This window comes from Charadrius vociferus, unplaced genomic scaffold, assembly GCF_000708025.1.
Source record: "Charadrius vociferus isolate BGI_N301 unplaced genomic scaffold, ASM70802v2 scaffold163, whole genome shotgun sequence".
In the NCBI taxonomy this organism is placed as follows: Eukaryota; Metazoa; Chordata; class Aves; order Charadriiformes; family Charadriidae; genus Charadrius; species Charadrius vociferus.
This window is the reverse complement of record NW_009648332.1, coordinates 3,023,566-3,036,258: the sequence shown is the minus strand read 5'-3', so window position 1 is coordinate 3,036,258 and position 12,693 is coordinate 3,023,566. Positions and strand designations below refer to the sequence as shown.

The window sequence follows — 12,693 nt, the reverse complement described above, 5'->3', positions numbered from 1 at the left end:
TTACCAATAGGTAAAGTTATTTGATTAATTGCTGCATCTTTTACATTAATGCATACATACCTAGAGAAAGAAGGGAGAAGGTTCTGCTGGCCAGATAGTGATTGTAGAAGCTAGTAAGCTGTCATGTATGTCTTGCATGCATTGCAAAATAGAACTTCTCTTGATTCTTGACTTCATGAACTTGATTTCCTACTTTAAAGAGAAGAGCAGTAAATGCACATTTATGGTGCAGGCACATCTAAAGCAAGGGTTGTGTGGTGCAGACTATAAACCAAAACAGTGAAAATACTTGGAGTACAAACTTGCAAGTCTGTATTATCAAAATTAGGTCCTTTAAATGCATGAAAATGACCAGAATTGTTCATGGTAGTGTTGTTTAACCTCAGCCAGCCACTAATGCACGCAGCCTCTTGCTTACCCCCTCCTCCCACCCATGAGAAGGGTAGGGAGAAAAGGAGGGGAAAGAGGGGAAAACCCCCAACCTTGTGGATTGAGATAAAGACAGTTTAATAGAACAATAATGGAAAAAGAAAATAACAATAATAAGATGGTAAAAGAATATACAAGACACAGGTTACTCTCACTGCCCAGGGAATTGGTTGCCCAGCCTGACTTCAGCAGTGATCATGGATTTCCACCCCCCACCCTCTGGCCATCCCCTGTTTATATACTGAGTGTGACATCTATGGTATGGAATATTCCATTGGCCATTCCATTGTTCTGTCTATGCTCCCTCGCAGCTTCTATGGGAAGCTGAAAAAAGTTCTTGACTAGTATAAACATCACTTAGCAACAACTAAAACAGTGTTCGTTGCTGACATACCTTTCATACCAAATCTGAAAAGCACTAGAAAGAAAATTAACCCTATCTCAGCTGAAACCAGGACAGGTAGTCACAGGAGATGGCGTTTCTTACAACAACACAGCAAAGACTTGACAGAACCAGCTTCTGTGTTAAATGTAAGTAGGAGTATAAAGGTTTGGGTTTTTTTACATGTGTAAAATATGACCTGAAACACTGACATTTCCATGTCACTGTAGAGTGGTGCTCATATGTGGGAGGAGGAGGTGTTCCTTCATCGTGAACTCAATATTACTGTAGTACTTTGTTAAAGAAGCATAATATTTAATCTGTGATTAATTAATTTAAGCAGGATTGCAAAGTGCTTCCAGAGGTCACTTAGTGCATACTTCTCTTCCAAAGACAAATACAGATTCAGTGTAGAAGCCTGGTTTGCCTGGCAGTTTTCATGTCTGTGCTGCAGAAACAACTCAATTTGTCTGTTTACTTAAGCTTGATGTGCATATGCTGAGCTATACAAATCCAAAGACAGACACGGTTCTTGTTCTGTTTTGTTGGGTTTGGCTTTTTTTTCCTTACGGAGCATAAGCTCTTTATTCAGACACAGTTATTAAGGATTGTAAATGTCTTGATGTGAAGGAAGATAATGCAACGTGCTCCTACCTTGATAGGTACATTATTGCAATATGTTGTATTCAGGTGGACACAAGTTGAGCTTGGTAAACTTTGTGTAGATAGACAAGTTTGGGGAGGCTAGTTATCTTAAGTCAACCATTAGTAACTCATCTGTGTGTTTTTTTTAAAAGAGGCTTTTAAGTAAGAGGATGACCGTGCTTGAAGCCTTTACCATTTCCCCATGTGCAAAGGACAGGACATCCTTTAGTTTTGCAGGAAAGCAACACACCTGTTTTTCCTGTTCAAAACTTATTTTGAACTCTGCTGCTGTGTGAAGTTTGATAACTTACATGTTTTTATATTTTGTCTAGTTTCCAAATTTCTGTTTTCTCCCTGTAACTTCTACTAAAAACAATGCTTATGAGTTTTGATGCAAGTTTATTACTACTGTTCGGTTGGATGGGTAGAACTCTTCCTTTTTTCAGACAAAGTTATTTTCCACATAACCATAGTTTAGCTGTGCCCAGAAGAAAAACCTTTTTAACTTTCCATTCTCTCTCCCTTTAAATTAAAAAAACAACATAAACCCATATAAATATGCCAGTATAAACTTTGACAGTAGGAGGATATCAGGCAGCTATACTGGCTATAAAACTTAATTCTTGGTGATTCAGAAGACCAGGGAGAAGGAGAGCAGGATTGCTGTATGATGTCCTTAGTCTTAAAAGAGTCATCATGGAATTATTGGGAAGGCGTAGAAGCCTGTTCCAGTGCAGTTGGTATGTAAACCTCTAGTTCTGTGTGTGTATACGTAAGAAGCATCCTTGTCTTGGGCAGCTTCAGCAAGTAGGCTAGGTTGCAGAATTGGCAAAGGCACAAGATTCACAGAAACGTTTTCCTGATAGGTGACACAGATAGCTGTGAATGGCGATGTCTTAAACTGATGTGGCAAGGCTTTTTCTGTTAAAGCTTTACTAGTTTTTTGTAAAGAGTTGCCGCAGAGCTGAAGGTTTTGTTTGTTTTTTTTTCCTAGACATTCCTGATATTAACTCCTTTATACCTTTCATTCTAATAACCTATGTGTGTTTTTTCTTTGTCAAAAACATACACAAACTGTATGATAACACATAATCTTTGCATATTGATTACTTAGTATTTACATAAGTGTATTGTATGAAGGAACCATAGGTCTTAAATTCTGTCTTTTCATATAGTATATATGAAGACGTATTTCACCATTAACTCATATTTTACTTCCAGTTTAGGTGGTGTTAGTTCCAGGTGCTTTTATCATGGTTATATTTTCCTCTAGAGGAGTTCTAGCTTTGTAAATTTTTTTGTATCTTAATATTTTAAATCTAGATTTGAATTAATAATTTATCATGCTTGTTCAACAAGACGCTGCAACGTTTTGGTAAATGTTATTAATATATTCAAACAGGTGAACATGATAAAAGATGATGGAACAGTTATTCACTTCAACAACCCCAAGGTTCAAGCTTCCCTCTCTGCTAACACTTTTGCAATTACTGGTCATGCAGAGGCTAAACCGATCACAGAAATGCTTCCAGGCATCTTAAGCCAGCTTGGTGCTGACAGCTTAACAAGTCTCAGGAAGTTAGCTGAACAGTTCCCAAGACAAGGTAGGTCGTCTTGGAATATTTCATCGCTGATTTAAAGAATGCATGAAGTATTAAAATTTTAAACACAAATTTAACAGGAGCATGTGCGACTTAAAGTGATTAAAAGCATATGTGCTTTTATTTATTTGCTACTGCTGGGGAAATATCTGGGGGCATACTTTTTTTTTTAACTTGTTGAGTCAAGATTCTATATAGGCAGACCCTGATTTAAAAAAAAAACAAACAAACAAAAACCAAAACAACCAAAAGCCAACAATCAGACCAATGAGAAGAAATGCTTTCTTTTATTTTTAAGTTCTTGCATGTGTTTAGATTACGTGTAGCATTTTCGAACTTCCATGACTGACAGAAGACTAGGTTTGATGCAGGACCCTTGATACAGAAATACTTCTTCTTGCAGTTGGGGCCCCTTGGCAATTGAATCATAGGACATGTTGGTCCCTGATCGTTACCACATTATCATTGCATTGAAACAAATGACTTCAGTTAGAAGATTTGGTCAACACTAGGGTTTTTCTGTATTGTTTGATCTTTTGCTCTCTCTGCCTTAACACCCCTAGGTATTTGAAAATGGCTGTGCTAATATTTTGGTATAAGAATGTTTACAAGTAGACCTTTTGGTCATGATAACTGTTGATACCCAGTCACTTGTGTGTTTGTCACTATTATTGGGGACTGGGGAAGTGCTTTCTTTTTTCACCTGTGTGTTACGGGTTTTATTTTGTTGTGTGGTTGTCTGTAATCCTGTATAATGAGAACTCAGCACCGAATTTATTTTTATAGTGTTGGATAGTAAAGCACCAAAATCTGAAGATATTGATGAAGAAGATGATGATGTCCCAGGTAAGCACATACACACTTATATATCCATTTAATATATAAATCTTTCAATTAATGCATTTAATGTTTAGCTCTTGATGTGATTATACTTATCACTTACTAAGGGACGCGTCATATACTAGGCAGCATTAAAACATTGATAACTTTCGATTCCAGCTTTTGAAAAAAGGCTTACCTTGTGCAAATTGCTTAATTCTTAAGTGAAAATAGGTTAAAATACTTTCAGGGAGGTTGAACAGCCCAAATAGGGTTTTAGGGCTGCAAAACGACGTGACTGACATAGTCATCAGGTTGTCTTTAAATCAGAGTCTACAGTAGGGGTTTTTATTTCTGTAGCAGAAGAAACAAAGCTTATGTCAGTGTCTGAAAGTTTCTCAGTAAATATTGTAAGATCTTAATTTGTCAATTGATAACTGTCTATCAATCACCAGACTCTTCTAAATCTATCAGTATGGTGTTTTAGCTAAAACAATAGACTAATGGACCCAGAAGTTCAATTCCTAATGCTCTGGCACTGTTTTTTCTTTGACCTTGCATAAAAATTCATTGCAGTCCAAAATTTTTTGTTTCCTGGAGCACAACAGTTCATGGGTGCCTAACTTCAGGCATTCTTTAAAGAATGCTGATGGCTCAAGACTCAACTGCAGCTAGTAGAGCACCTCTGAAAATCAGATCTTAATCATCTCATGTTAGAATGTCCGCTCTTCTGAGTGTTCCTGCGTTTCTAGTTCTTTGTGTATGTTCAAACAAACCCTATTTTTCAAAAGCCCTTTGAAATCTGCCCATAATAAATGGTATACATAAGTGTAGTTAAGAATTACTTAACCTTTCCTACAATATATGCGTTTTCATTAAACTTATGAAGGTAATGTTGCTGGGCGTTACTGTATTAAATATCTTCATCTCTTTCAGATCTCGTAGAAAACTTTGATGAAGCATCAAAGAATGAAGCTAACTAAATCATTAATAGTTCTGGAAGCTGGCATGGACTAGATTTAAGAAATCAGCTATGTGGTTCCAAAGTTTTAAAGAAACAGAGAACATCATCTGTTAATAGTTCAGTAATATAAATATTTTGTATTTTTATGATGCTGTTTGTTCAGCATTTTCTGTCAGTTGATTTTGCATTTTGCACTTACTCCCAGGATCTACTCTTTTGGTCAAAAAGAAATGTCAGTGCAGTTTGAGGGGTGTGTGCATGTGCGGTGTGTGTATGTGTGTGGGTGTACATATAGTGGAGAACAAATTGGAGAACACTTATTTAACCTTTTCCCGTTTTCCTTTGGAAGTAGAAATAAAATGAATCTTCAGCATTGTTACTTTTGATTATCACCAAATGGCGCAGAGAAGGTAGTTAAGATAAAAATTTTGTCCACGTTTCATGATCTGAAGGCAATACACCATTAAAACTTGGGTTTAATTTGCTGTTAACTATTGTACATGCAGATGTTTCTCATCCCTGTTGAAGTGAACACATGATATTTGTTATCAACTTTATTTTGATCCCAGATGATACCGAAAATAAGCTGTTTTACCAGCTTGTTTGGTACAGTAACTTTCTAAAAAAGGAGACTTGGTGTCAGAGAAGTGTGCTTTTTTTAACCTTTCTCAACTTTTTCTTTTTTCTTGTCTCTCTGACCTTTTGAGACAAGCTGATGTTTGACTCCTTCCACGTAGGCTTAGCAGTATGTTCTCCTGTTGATTATGTAGTGTATTTCCCATGTCAAAAGGAAAACAATGTGATGGTTCTCTACCATCACTTCCTGAACTTGGAGGTCTTGTTGGTAACAGTCCAGTGCACCAGTTTTGCACGGTAACAGTTTTTTTGCTTGAATAACTTCAAGCTGTTCTCTTGGCATGACTGCATTTACTAGCAGCTGATGATCCGCTGTCATTCTTAGGGCACTAGAAACTAAATGCACCGTGTGAGCAATGTTTAAAGTGGGAAGAAAGAGTTGTCATTTTGCCTTGCCTCCTGCTGGGCGGTTTGTGCAATGACTAGCTCTAAAGGGATATTATTTTTTTTTTTTGCCTGTAACTTACCTTTGCCTATAACCTACCTCTAGGTTTGGCGTCGTCTATGTAGTAGCTTCTTAAAAACCACAAATGCTCCTCAGGCATAAGGAGGACATTGGGAGGTACTGTTGGTACAGTGCAGTATTTATGACCTTTCTTTAAAATGCTTAATGTGAACCTGTTTTCTCAGAGGCTCTTTCAAGGTTCTTGATGTAATGTGCATTACGGTATACTTAGACATCATTGTAACCTGTGTCAAGGGCAGCTGCGGCTTAAGAAAGCCATTTTTTCTCTACATCTCTCACTTAACTATGGCTTAATTGGAACATATCAGCTTTTTATGTAGGTTCATATGCTAGAGGACTGTAAAAGTACAAGGTAAATAGTACATGAGTTCTGGTGACATCATAAAACCACTAAAGCAGAGCTGTAGTGGTTTGTCATCTGAACTCCATTTATTTTATAGGCTTTGTTCAGTTTTTCCTGATATATTTTATATACTACATGGATCTTACTACAAAATAAAATAACAGTACAAAAGAGGAAATGCTCCCTCTTGTGTGTTGTCTCCTCCACCCACCAGCACTAGCTGAGGAACGACAGGTGGGTGCAGCAGCTGTTTCAAACAGCACAAATCCTCGCTGACAGTGACTGGGGAAGACTTATGGAGGACTAGGGAGGATCCTGTTAGAGCTTCAGGATTTCACACTCCCCACTTTCCTATTCTCCCTGTGGTGCTGAATGAAACTTTGGTTTGTTGTATGGCTAATCATAAATCAACTGCAGATGTGTTTGTTCTGTTTATGAGGAAGAGATGTCTTGATTAACGTGTGCACAGGCACACTGAATTGCCTTTTGCTGCCTCTGCAAGCTCAAAGAGCAAATGAAGGATACTAGGAAACGTATTTGCAGTGTTCTTCCATTTGCTTAAGGGGAATGAATGAAGAATGTTTCAAAACAGCAACTGTACTGAGTTTGTGTGGGACATCCCCTCCCCCAAATACTAATCAGATGCTGAAAATTCGTGCTCGTTGGTTTCTGATGTAGGAAGCATGTAAAAAGTAATTTTGTGAGAGATTAAGAGTAAGCATTGGAAACAATGATTCCGTAAGTTTATATAGCTGAACTTCTGATTCCTACAAAATACTAACTTAATTTTTGCTCTTGGTCATGACAATTTACATGTTAAACCCTCATTTTTTTTCCTATGTTTGACAACCAGTAAACTAACTAAATATGCTAGCTTATGTAGTTATATCTTCACTTTTTTTCACTGTATCTGAAAACAGTCAACCACTTATGATTTGCTGCTGGAAATACTAGACCTTATCCATCATTAAACTGATTTTAATTAAAAGTAACCCATCAAGGCTGTTGTGGGAAAAGCTATTTTTCTTCTTCATATTCATTCATGGTACAACTCAAACAGTGTTTGTACATGCTGATGGAAATGCGGAGTTACTAAGAGTAGTTTTGGGGAGTGTTGCTACAATAATAACTCCCCACATGAAGGTGAACAGGTGAGCATTAAAGTGTTCTTTGCTTGGCTTGAAGCATGATAACCACTGTACTTCTGAAGCCCTTGAGCTTACTTGCTCACTACTTAAACACTGTTGACGTACTAAGGTACTGAATGTTAAAGATCTTGACAATGATTTGAAAATAGGAAAATAGAGCAGAACATAGGTTGAAACATCTCTTGGATTGTGTGTGAGAGAATCAAAGCCGAATCGGTGAAGGCTGAAAGAATCAAGAACTTGGCAAATGTGTAAGACTGCAAATGCTAGTCTTCCTGCCCTGACTGCTAGTAGATTTGTGTAGTTTCTGAGTTTATGGACAGGAAACCTGGAACTGGATGGCTTCTCCCAGGAGAGCAGTTCTGTAAAAACCTGCAGTTGTGCAGGTGCATTTGTTCTATGAAAAAAACCCAAATGCTGGCACATGATGGGTGGCAGAGATTTCAGTACAGTCAGTGACGCTGGAGACTTGGTACTGAGTGCTGGTAAGTGATTTCTCGTGCAGCACTTGGTAACTTAAGTTTGCAACTAAAAGTGTTGGTAGGGTGGAAGGAGTTGACGTTAAAAGAATACAATAGGGACCTTGGGGGGAAAAAATACGGTTCGGGTGAGTTTTTTCTTTTTATCTTAATTATGTAGGGATATTTTAAGAGTGCACAAGAATAAGGATAAATTTAGAACTGCTACTGAAATATGTTGATAATTCACTAGTATTTGTCAACTTCTGTGGGAGCTAGGGGTTGCAATGAACTCCCTTCTGCCAGGATGTTCACAAATAATGTTCTGGATTTGGTGTGTACAAAATGAGTACTGGAGGTCTTACAGATGATTTAATTACTGAGCAGTGTATTGATTGACCAATGTATTGCTGTTAACAGGAAGGAACCGAGGAAATTTTAACAGCACAGTAAATCTGTGCTATATGTAAGAGATGAATTCATGCCTCTACTGAGGAATGTCCCAGGAAGGATTCTCCTGAGTTTCCCTGGAATCAGACTGCGCTGCTCCAGACAGTAGGGATGTACAGAGGGGCTGAGCAAACTGCCCCGTAGGTGAAGGTGGGTGAGTGAATTCTTCCACTGGCCCTTAAGATTAGTTGTCTTCTCTTGTTTTAAGAGAGTGCTGGTTTGTTCAGCAAAGTGAACAGACAGAATTGTTCTGGAGATCAAGAGTACAGTAATTAAATGATCCATGTTTTGTGCTTGGGCAAATTAAGTGATGCAGAACAGAAGCACATCACAACATTAGCCAGAGCAACTTTATGGAAGTGACAGCAGAAGTACAGGGAATGGTTATTCACATTCAACTGTTTGCTTTCCCATCGAGTAATTTTTATTATTTTTTTTTATCCCCCCCCCCCCTTTTTTTTTTTCCAAAGAATATTTTGCAGACACTGAAGAACTTCATGGATTTATTCAGAAACATGGGGGCTGCAGTGTCAAGGATTCAGGTAGCCAAGCAGAGCAAGCGAAGAGACTTACTCTAAAATCGGTCTTGGTATGTTTGGGTGGAAGCTTGGGTTTATACCTAGAGCAGGATTATTGGGAACTGGGCTTTCATTTCAGACTCTGGCACTGTGTATTTGGGTAGAATAAACAAACTTCTACATCTTCCAGTGCCCTGGTTTGCCTTTATTTCAGGAGTACTGCTCTACCTGCTGTAAGTATGTATATGTAAATTAATGAACACAAAACTTGGATGATGCTTGAGAGAAAAGAGCTACATCTGTGCAAGTGGTATAAAAAGCTACTTTACTTCCACATGATAAATGCATACAATTTGGTGGGCTGTCAGTACCATTAAACACCCTCTCACTAAACAACAGCTTGCTCAGATGCAATGTTTTCTTGGCAACTTGGTACCTGTCAGATTCTCAAATATTAGGTGGCATTTCCCTGAACTCTGCATTGCAGATGGATTTTGTAACTATGCTAAATTAGTTGTCTCCTTGGAGTAAAAGGAGAGTATCTGCTCATTTGAGTTCTTGAAGTTTTCTGATATTTTTGATAAAGTATTAATGCTAAGGCAAACATTTAAACAAAAAATTATATTCCAAGGCCTTTTGACCTTTCAGTGCATATATCCCAGCTGAATAAAAGGAGTTATGTGACCTCTTGCCCTTTCTTGTGACATCCTTGTGGCAGCTATAGCAACTGCTTATGTCAAAAAGTAATATTAGAAAGTATTCAATGTATTTTTAGATTCTGTCTAATGCAACTTAACTGACAAAGAAGAGCCAGTGCCATGTGACCAGCTTTCTACAGACATTGGGAGATGTGGCGCAAACTACATTTTGAGAACATCAGATCTGAGTTTGAGGCCATGTGTGAAGCTGGAAATTTCCAAGCAATGCAAATTATTGCCAGACGTAGGTAAGTGAAGACTTAAAATTCCAACAGATTGTCAGTGAGATACCAGACCTTTGTACAAAAGACTGAAGTTCCCTAAAAGGCCTTCACCAATCTCGGGCTTCTCTGCCACCAAGGGAGAAAGTCTTCCCTTTCCATTGCTTTCCCAAGCGCCAGCAGTAGTAGCTGATGTCTGAGGTCAACTGGATCAGTTTGCTCAAGTGGATCCGTATGCTCAACTGGCTGCTGATGACTTTTTTTTTTTTCCGAGTTAGTTTTCAGATGGTTTTCAACTCACTTTATTGTGAAGCTTGACCATGCAGTTGTGCATCATAATACTGGCACATGCTAAAAGCTTGACCGTTCCTCTTCCTGACAGCTTGCTTTGGTTGGCTTAGCCAGCTTGTGAAACTGCATCCCGAGTTGTGGTAGCAGCATCTGAACCTGCAGGTCCCACACTTCATTCTGCATAAACAGGTGCCTTCAGAGGAAGCTGTAGCTTCAGGGCCCGTGTTGGTTGTCTTTGCATTACCACCTGCTAGCTAGCTTGAAATTTCTGTCAAATAAATGGTAACCTTCCTTCAAAAGGAAAGCATTTGCGTGCAGTACTTCTGGGCTGGCTTGGTAGAGATGACCATCATGCAAACTGTCCCTGCAGACTGAACCCTGCTGCTGCTTGCTGTGCTTCTGAGGCTTGCCTGGGCAAGACAGTGTAGGGGAACTTGCAGTGCTGCTGCCAGGGTCATATTGAGGCTGGGAAGAAGGGAAGGATTTGCCATATTGATGCCTTGGGCGACCTATCTGGTCAGATACCATAACTTGCTGTTTGTCTTTAAACTTTCAATTGTGAAATAGAGGTTCAGTACACACTATGCCTTGTGATCCACAGGCATTGCCTGCACCATGGTCTGATAAGCTGCAGCATGTGACCCCAGTGTGCTGTTACCACAGCCACCCTCTGACCCAGCAATCCCACTGCTCTGCAGCTGCACAGCACCCAAACACAGCCTTCCCCTTGAGCCCCTTTCGCATGTCTCTCTTTAGATGAGCAGTGATTTTTATTTATTTATTTTTTAGGGCAAGCTGTTGAAGTTTTGATTCATGCTGCAGGTTCTTCACTGAAAATCACTTTTTAAGTTATTTACTGAGATCTTTAATAAGGAATTGCCATTTTTGTGACAAGGTCTGGTTTCAAGTGGTTTCTGACACATGGTGTCTAATTGAAAATAGCTGTAACTTGCTTGCAGCATTTTTACAGTCTCCAGGGAGTAATGATGCAACTAAAGTTTCTTCTCTTCATTTTGAAACATTTGCTCTATTGCTGAAGTCTCTGGTCTGCTCTGTGTGATTAGCAGTTGTAATTAGTGATAGCTTGCATTTGTGCATGTTTCTGAACAAAAGCAAATAGGGCCTAAAATAATTTTTACTTGGAATAAGGACTTCTTCACCTTTCTGTCTTAAGTTTCCCACAGCCTGCCTCCTCAGCTTGACTGAAAGACATCAGGTTTTCTCATAATCTGCTGCTGGATGTTTGGGTATTTTGCTGAGATTTCTATTTTGACACAAGTGATACCACTTTTCTGAAAACCAAGGAATGTGTTACATTTTCTGGTCTTTTCTACATTACCTTTCTCGCAGCCGCATGATTTCTGTGGTGTTGTAAATTATTAACTTTTGAACACAGGGACATTATTACCTCTGTCTCTTCTACTGCCCTTTGAATTGCAGAGTTGCTTTCATTGGCAGCGTGCACTGACAAATCATGTTGGCCGCTTCCAGCCCTGAAATTGTAATAGTTTATCCCATTACATGGTGATTTTTCCAGCTCAGTTCTCCTGAGAACCTTGAAATGGGTTTTCCATAAAAATGTTCCATCCACTCTTTTTCTTTTAAAGGCTATAGTCAAATGTGAAGGGATAATCTAGCTATTGTTTCTAGTGGTATGTGTGTTCTATCCTGATGATTTTATTACATTATAGAGGATTTTTATAGTGCAGTCTGGGTCACTGGGAACTTGGTGACTTCTTTGAACAAGATTGCTTGTTCTTTGGGAACAAGCAGAGACACATCATTAGCATCTTCACTGATGGAAACTTCTCCATGAAAAATTCATACACTTTTTATGGTTTAATCTGCACAAGCACTCCATGAGATTGCGGTAAGATGTAATAAAAAGTTTAGAGGTCTTATACACCCATTTCCTCAGTGGCTCACAATACCGTCATCAGGAATGTATACCAAGTACGTCTTCCTTTGAGAGTGCTAGTTTTGCCATCTTCCTTTCTCTATAGTTGTTGTGAGTATTGTCTGAGAAACAGAGCTGTTGAGTGTGGGCTTCCTGACATTGCAGTACGCTAATACTTTCAAACTGGTTGGACTCTCAGGTTCATTATGGTTTGGGATGACTGGTATTTGTCAGGAAAGACCAAATGAACTGGTAGCAATTCAGAATGAGACTTCACTTGCATTGACTAAACATGGTGAGAAACTCTTTATTAGTTTCTCAGCTGAGACATTAATTTGTTTTAAAATTTGTATGAGCTGTGCCTTGGTTCAATTTTTGCCCTTCTATGTTAACTCTTAGATAAGCCAATATGAGAGAGGTGATTAAATACTTGTCCTCAATTAGCCTTACCCTTGTAAGCAGTCCCGTGAAAAATTGCTGTGGGAGGTATTACATACATTGTCTACTTGCACAATAAAAACAAGCTTTAACAGTTGTTCCTACTGTAGTTAAGTAATCCTGTTAAAGCAAAAATATTTGCAGGTTTTATACTTGGAACATGTCTGGTTTGGTAAAAGCAAGATAAAGGGCAGATGTCAAAGATGCCAAAGAGCTTTTTTTCTCCCCTCGCCCGAGAAAACAACTGCCTGTTGTATGGACTATTATTTACTGTGCCCTACTCTATTGG

The 12,693-nt window shown here is 38.7% G+C and overlaps 1 protein-coding gene across 1 annotated transcript in view; it reads left to right on the top strand.

The window, feature by feature from the left end:
* The window catches only part of BTF3L4 (basic transcription factor 3-like 4), an 8,495-nt gene extending 1,214 nt beyond the window's left edge, over positions 1-7,281 (top strand). Inside the window, exons 3-5 of the mRNA XM_009884622.1 lie at positions 2,859-3,060; positions 3,844-3,903; positions 4,813-7,281. Coding sequence (XP_009882924.1) covers positions 2,859-3,060; positions 3,844-3,903; positions 4,813-4,859 — 309 coding nt within the window. The 3' untranslated portion in view covers positions 4,860-7,281. The remainder of the gene's footprint in view (positions 1-2,858; positions 3,061-3,843; positions 3,904-4,812) is intronic.
* The last annotated feature ends 5,412 nt before the right edge of the window (positions 7,282-12,693 follow it).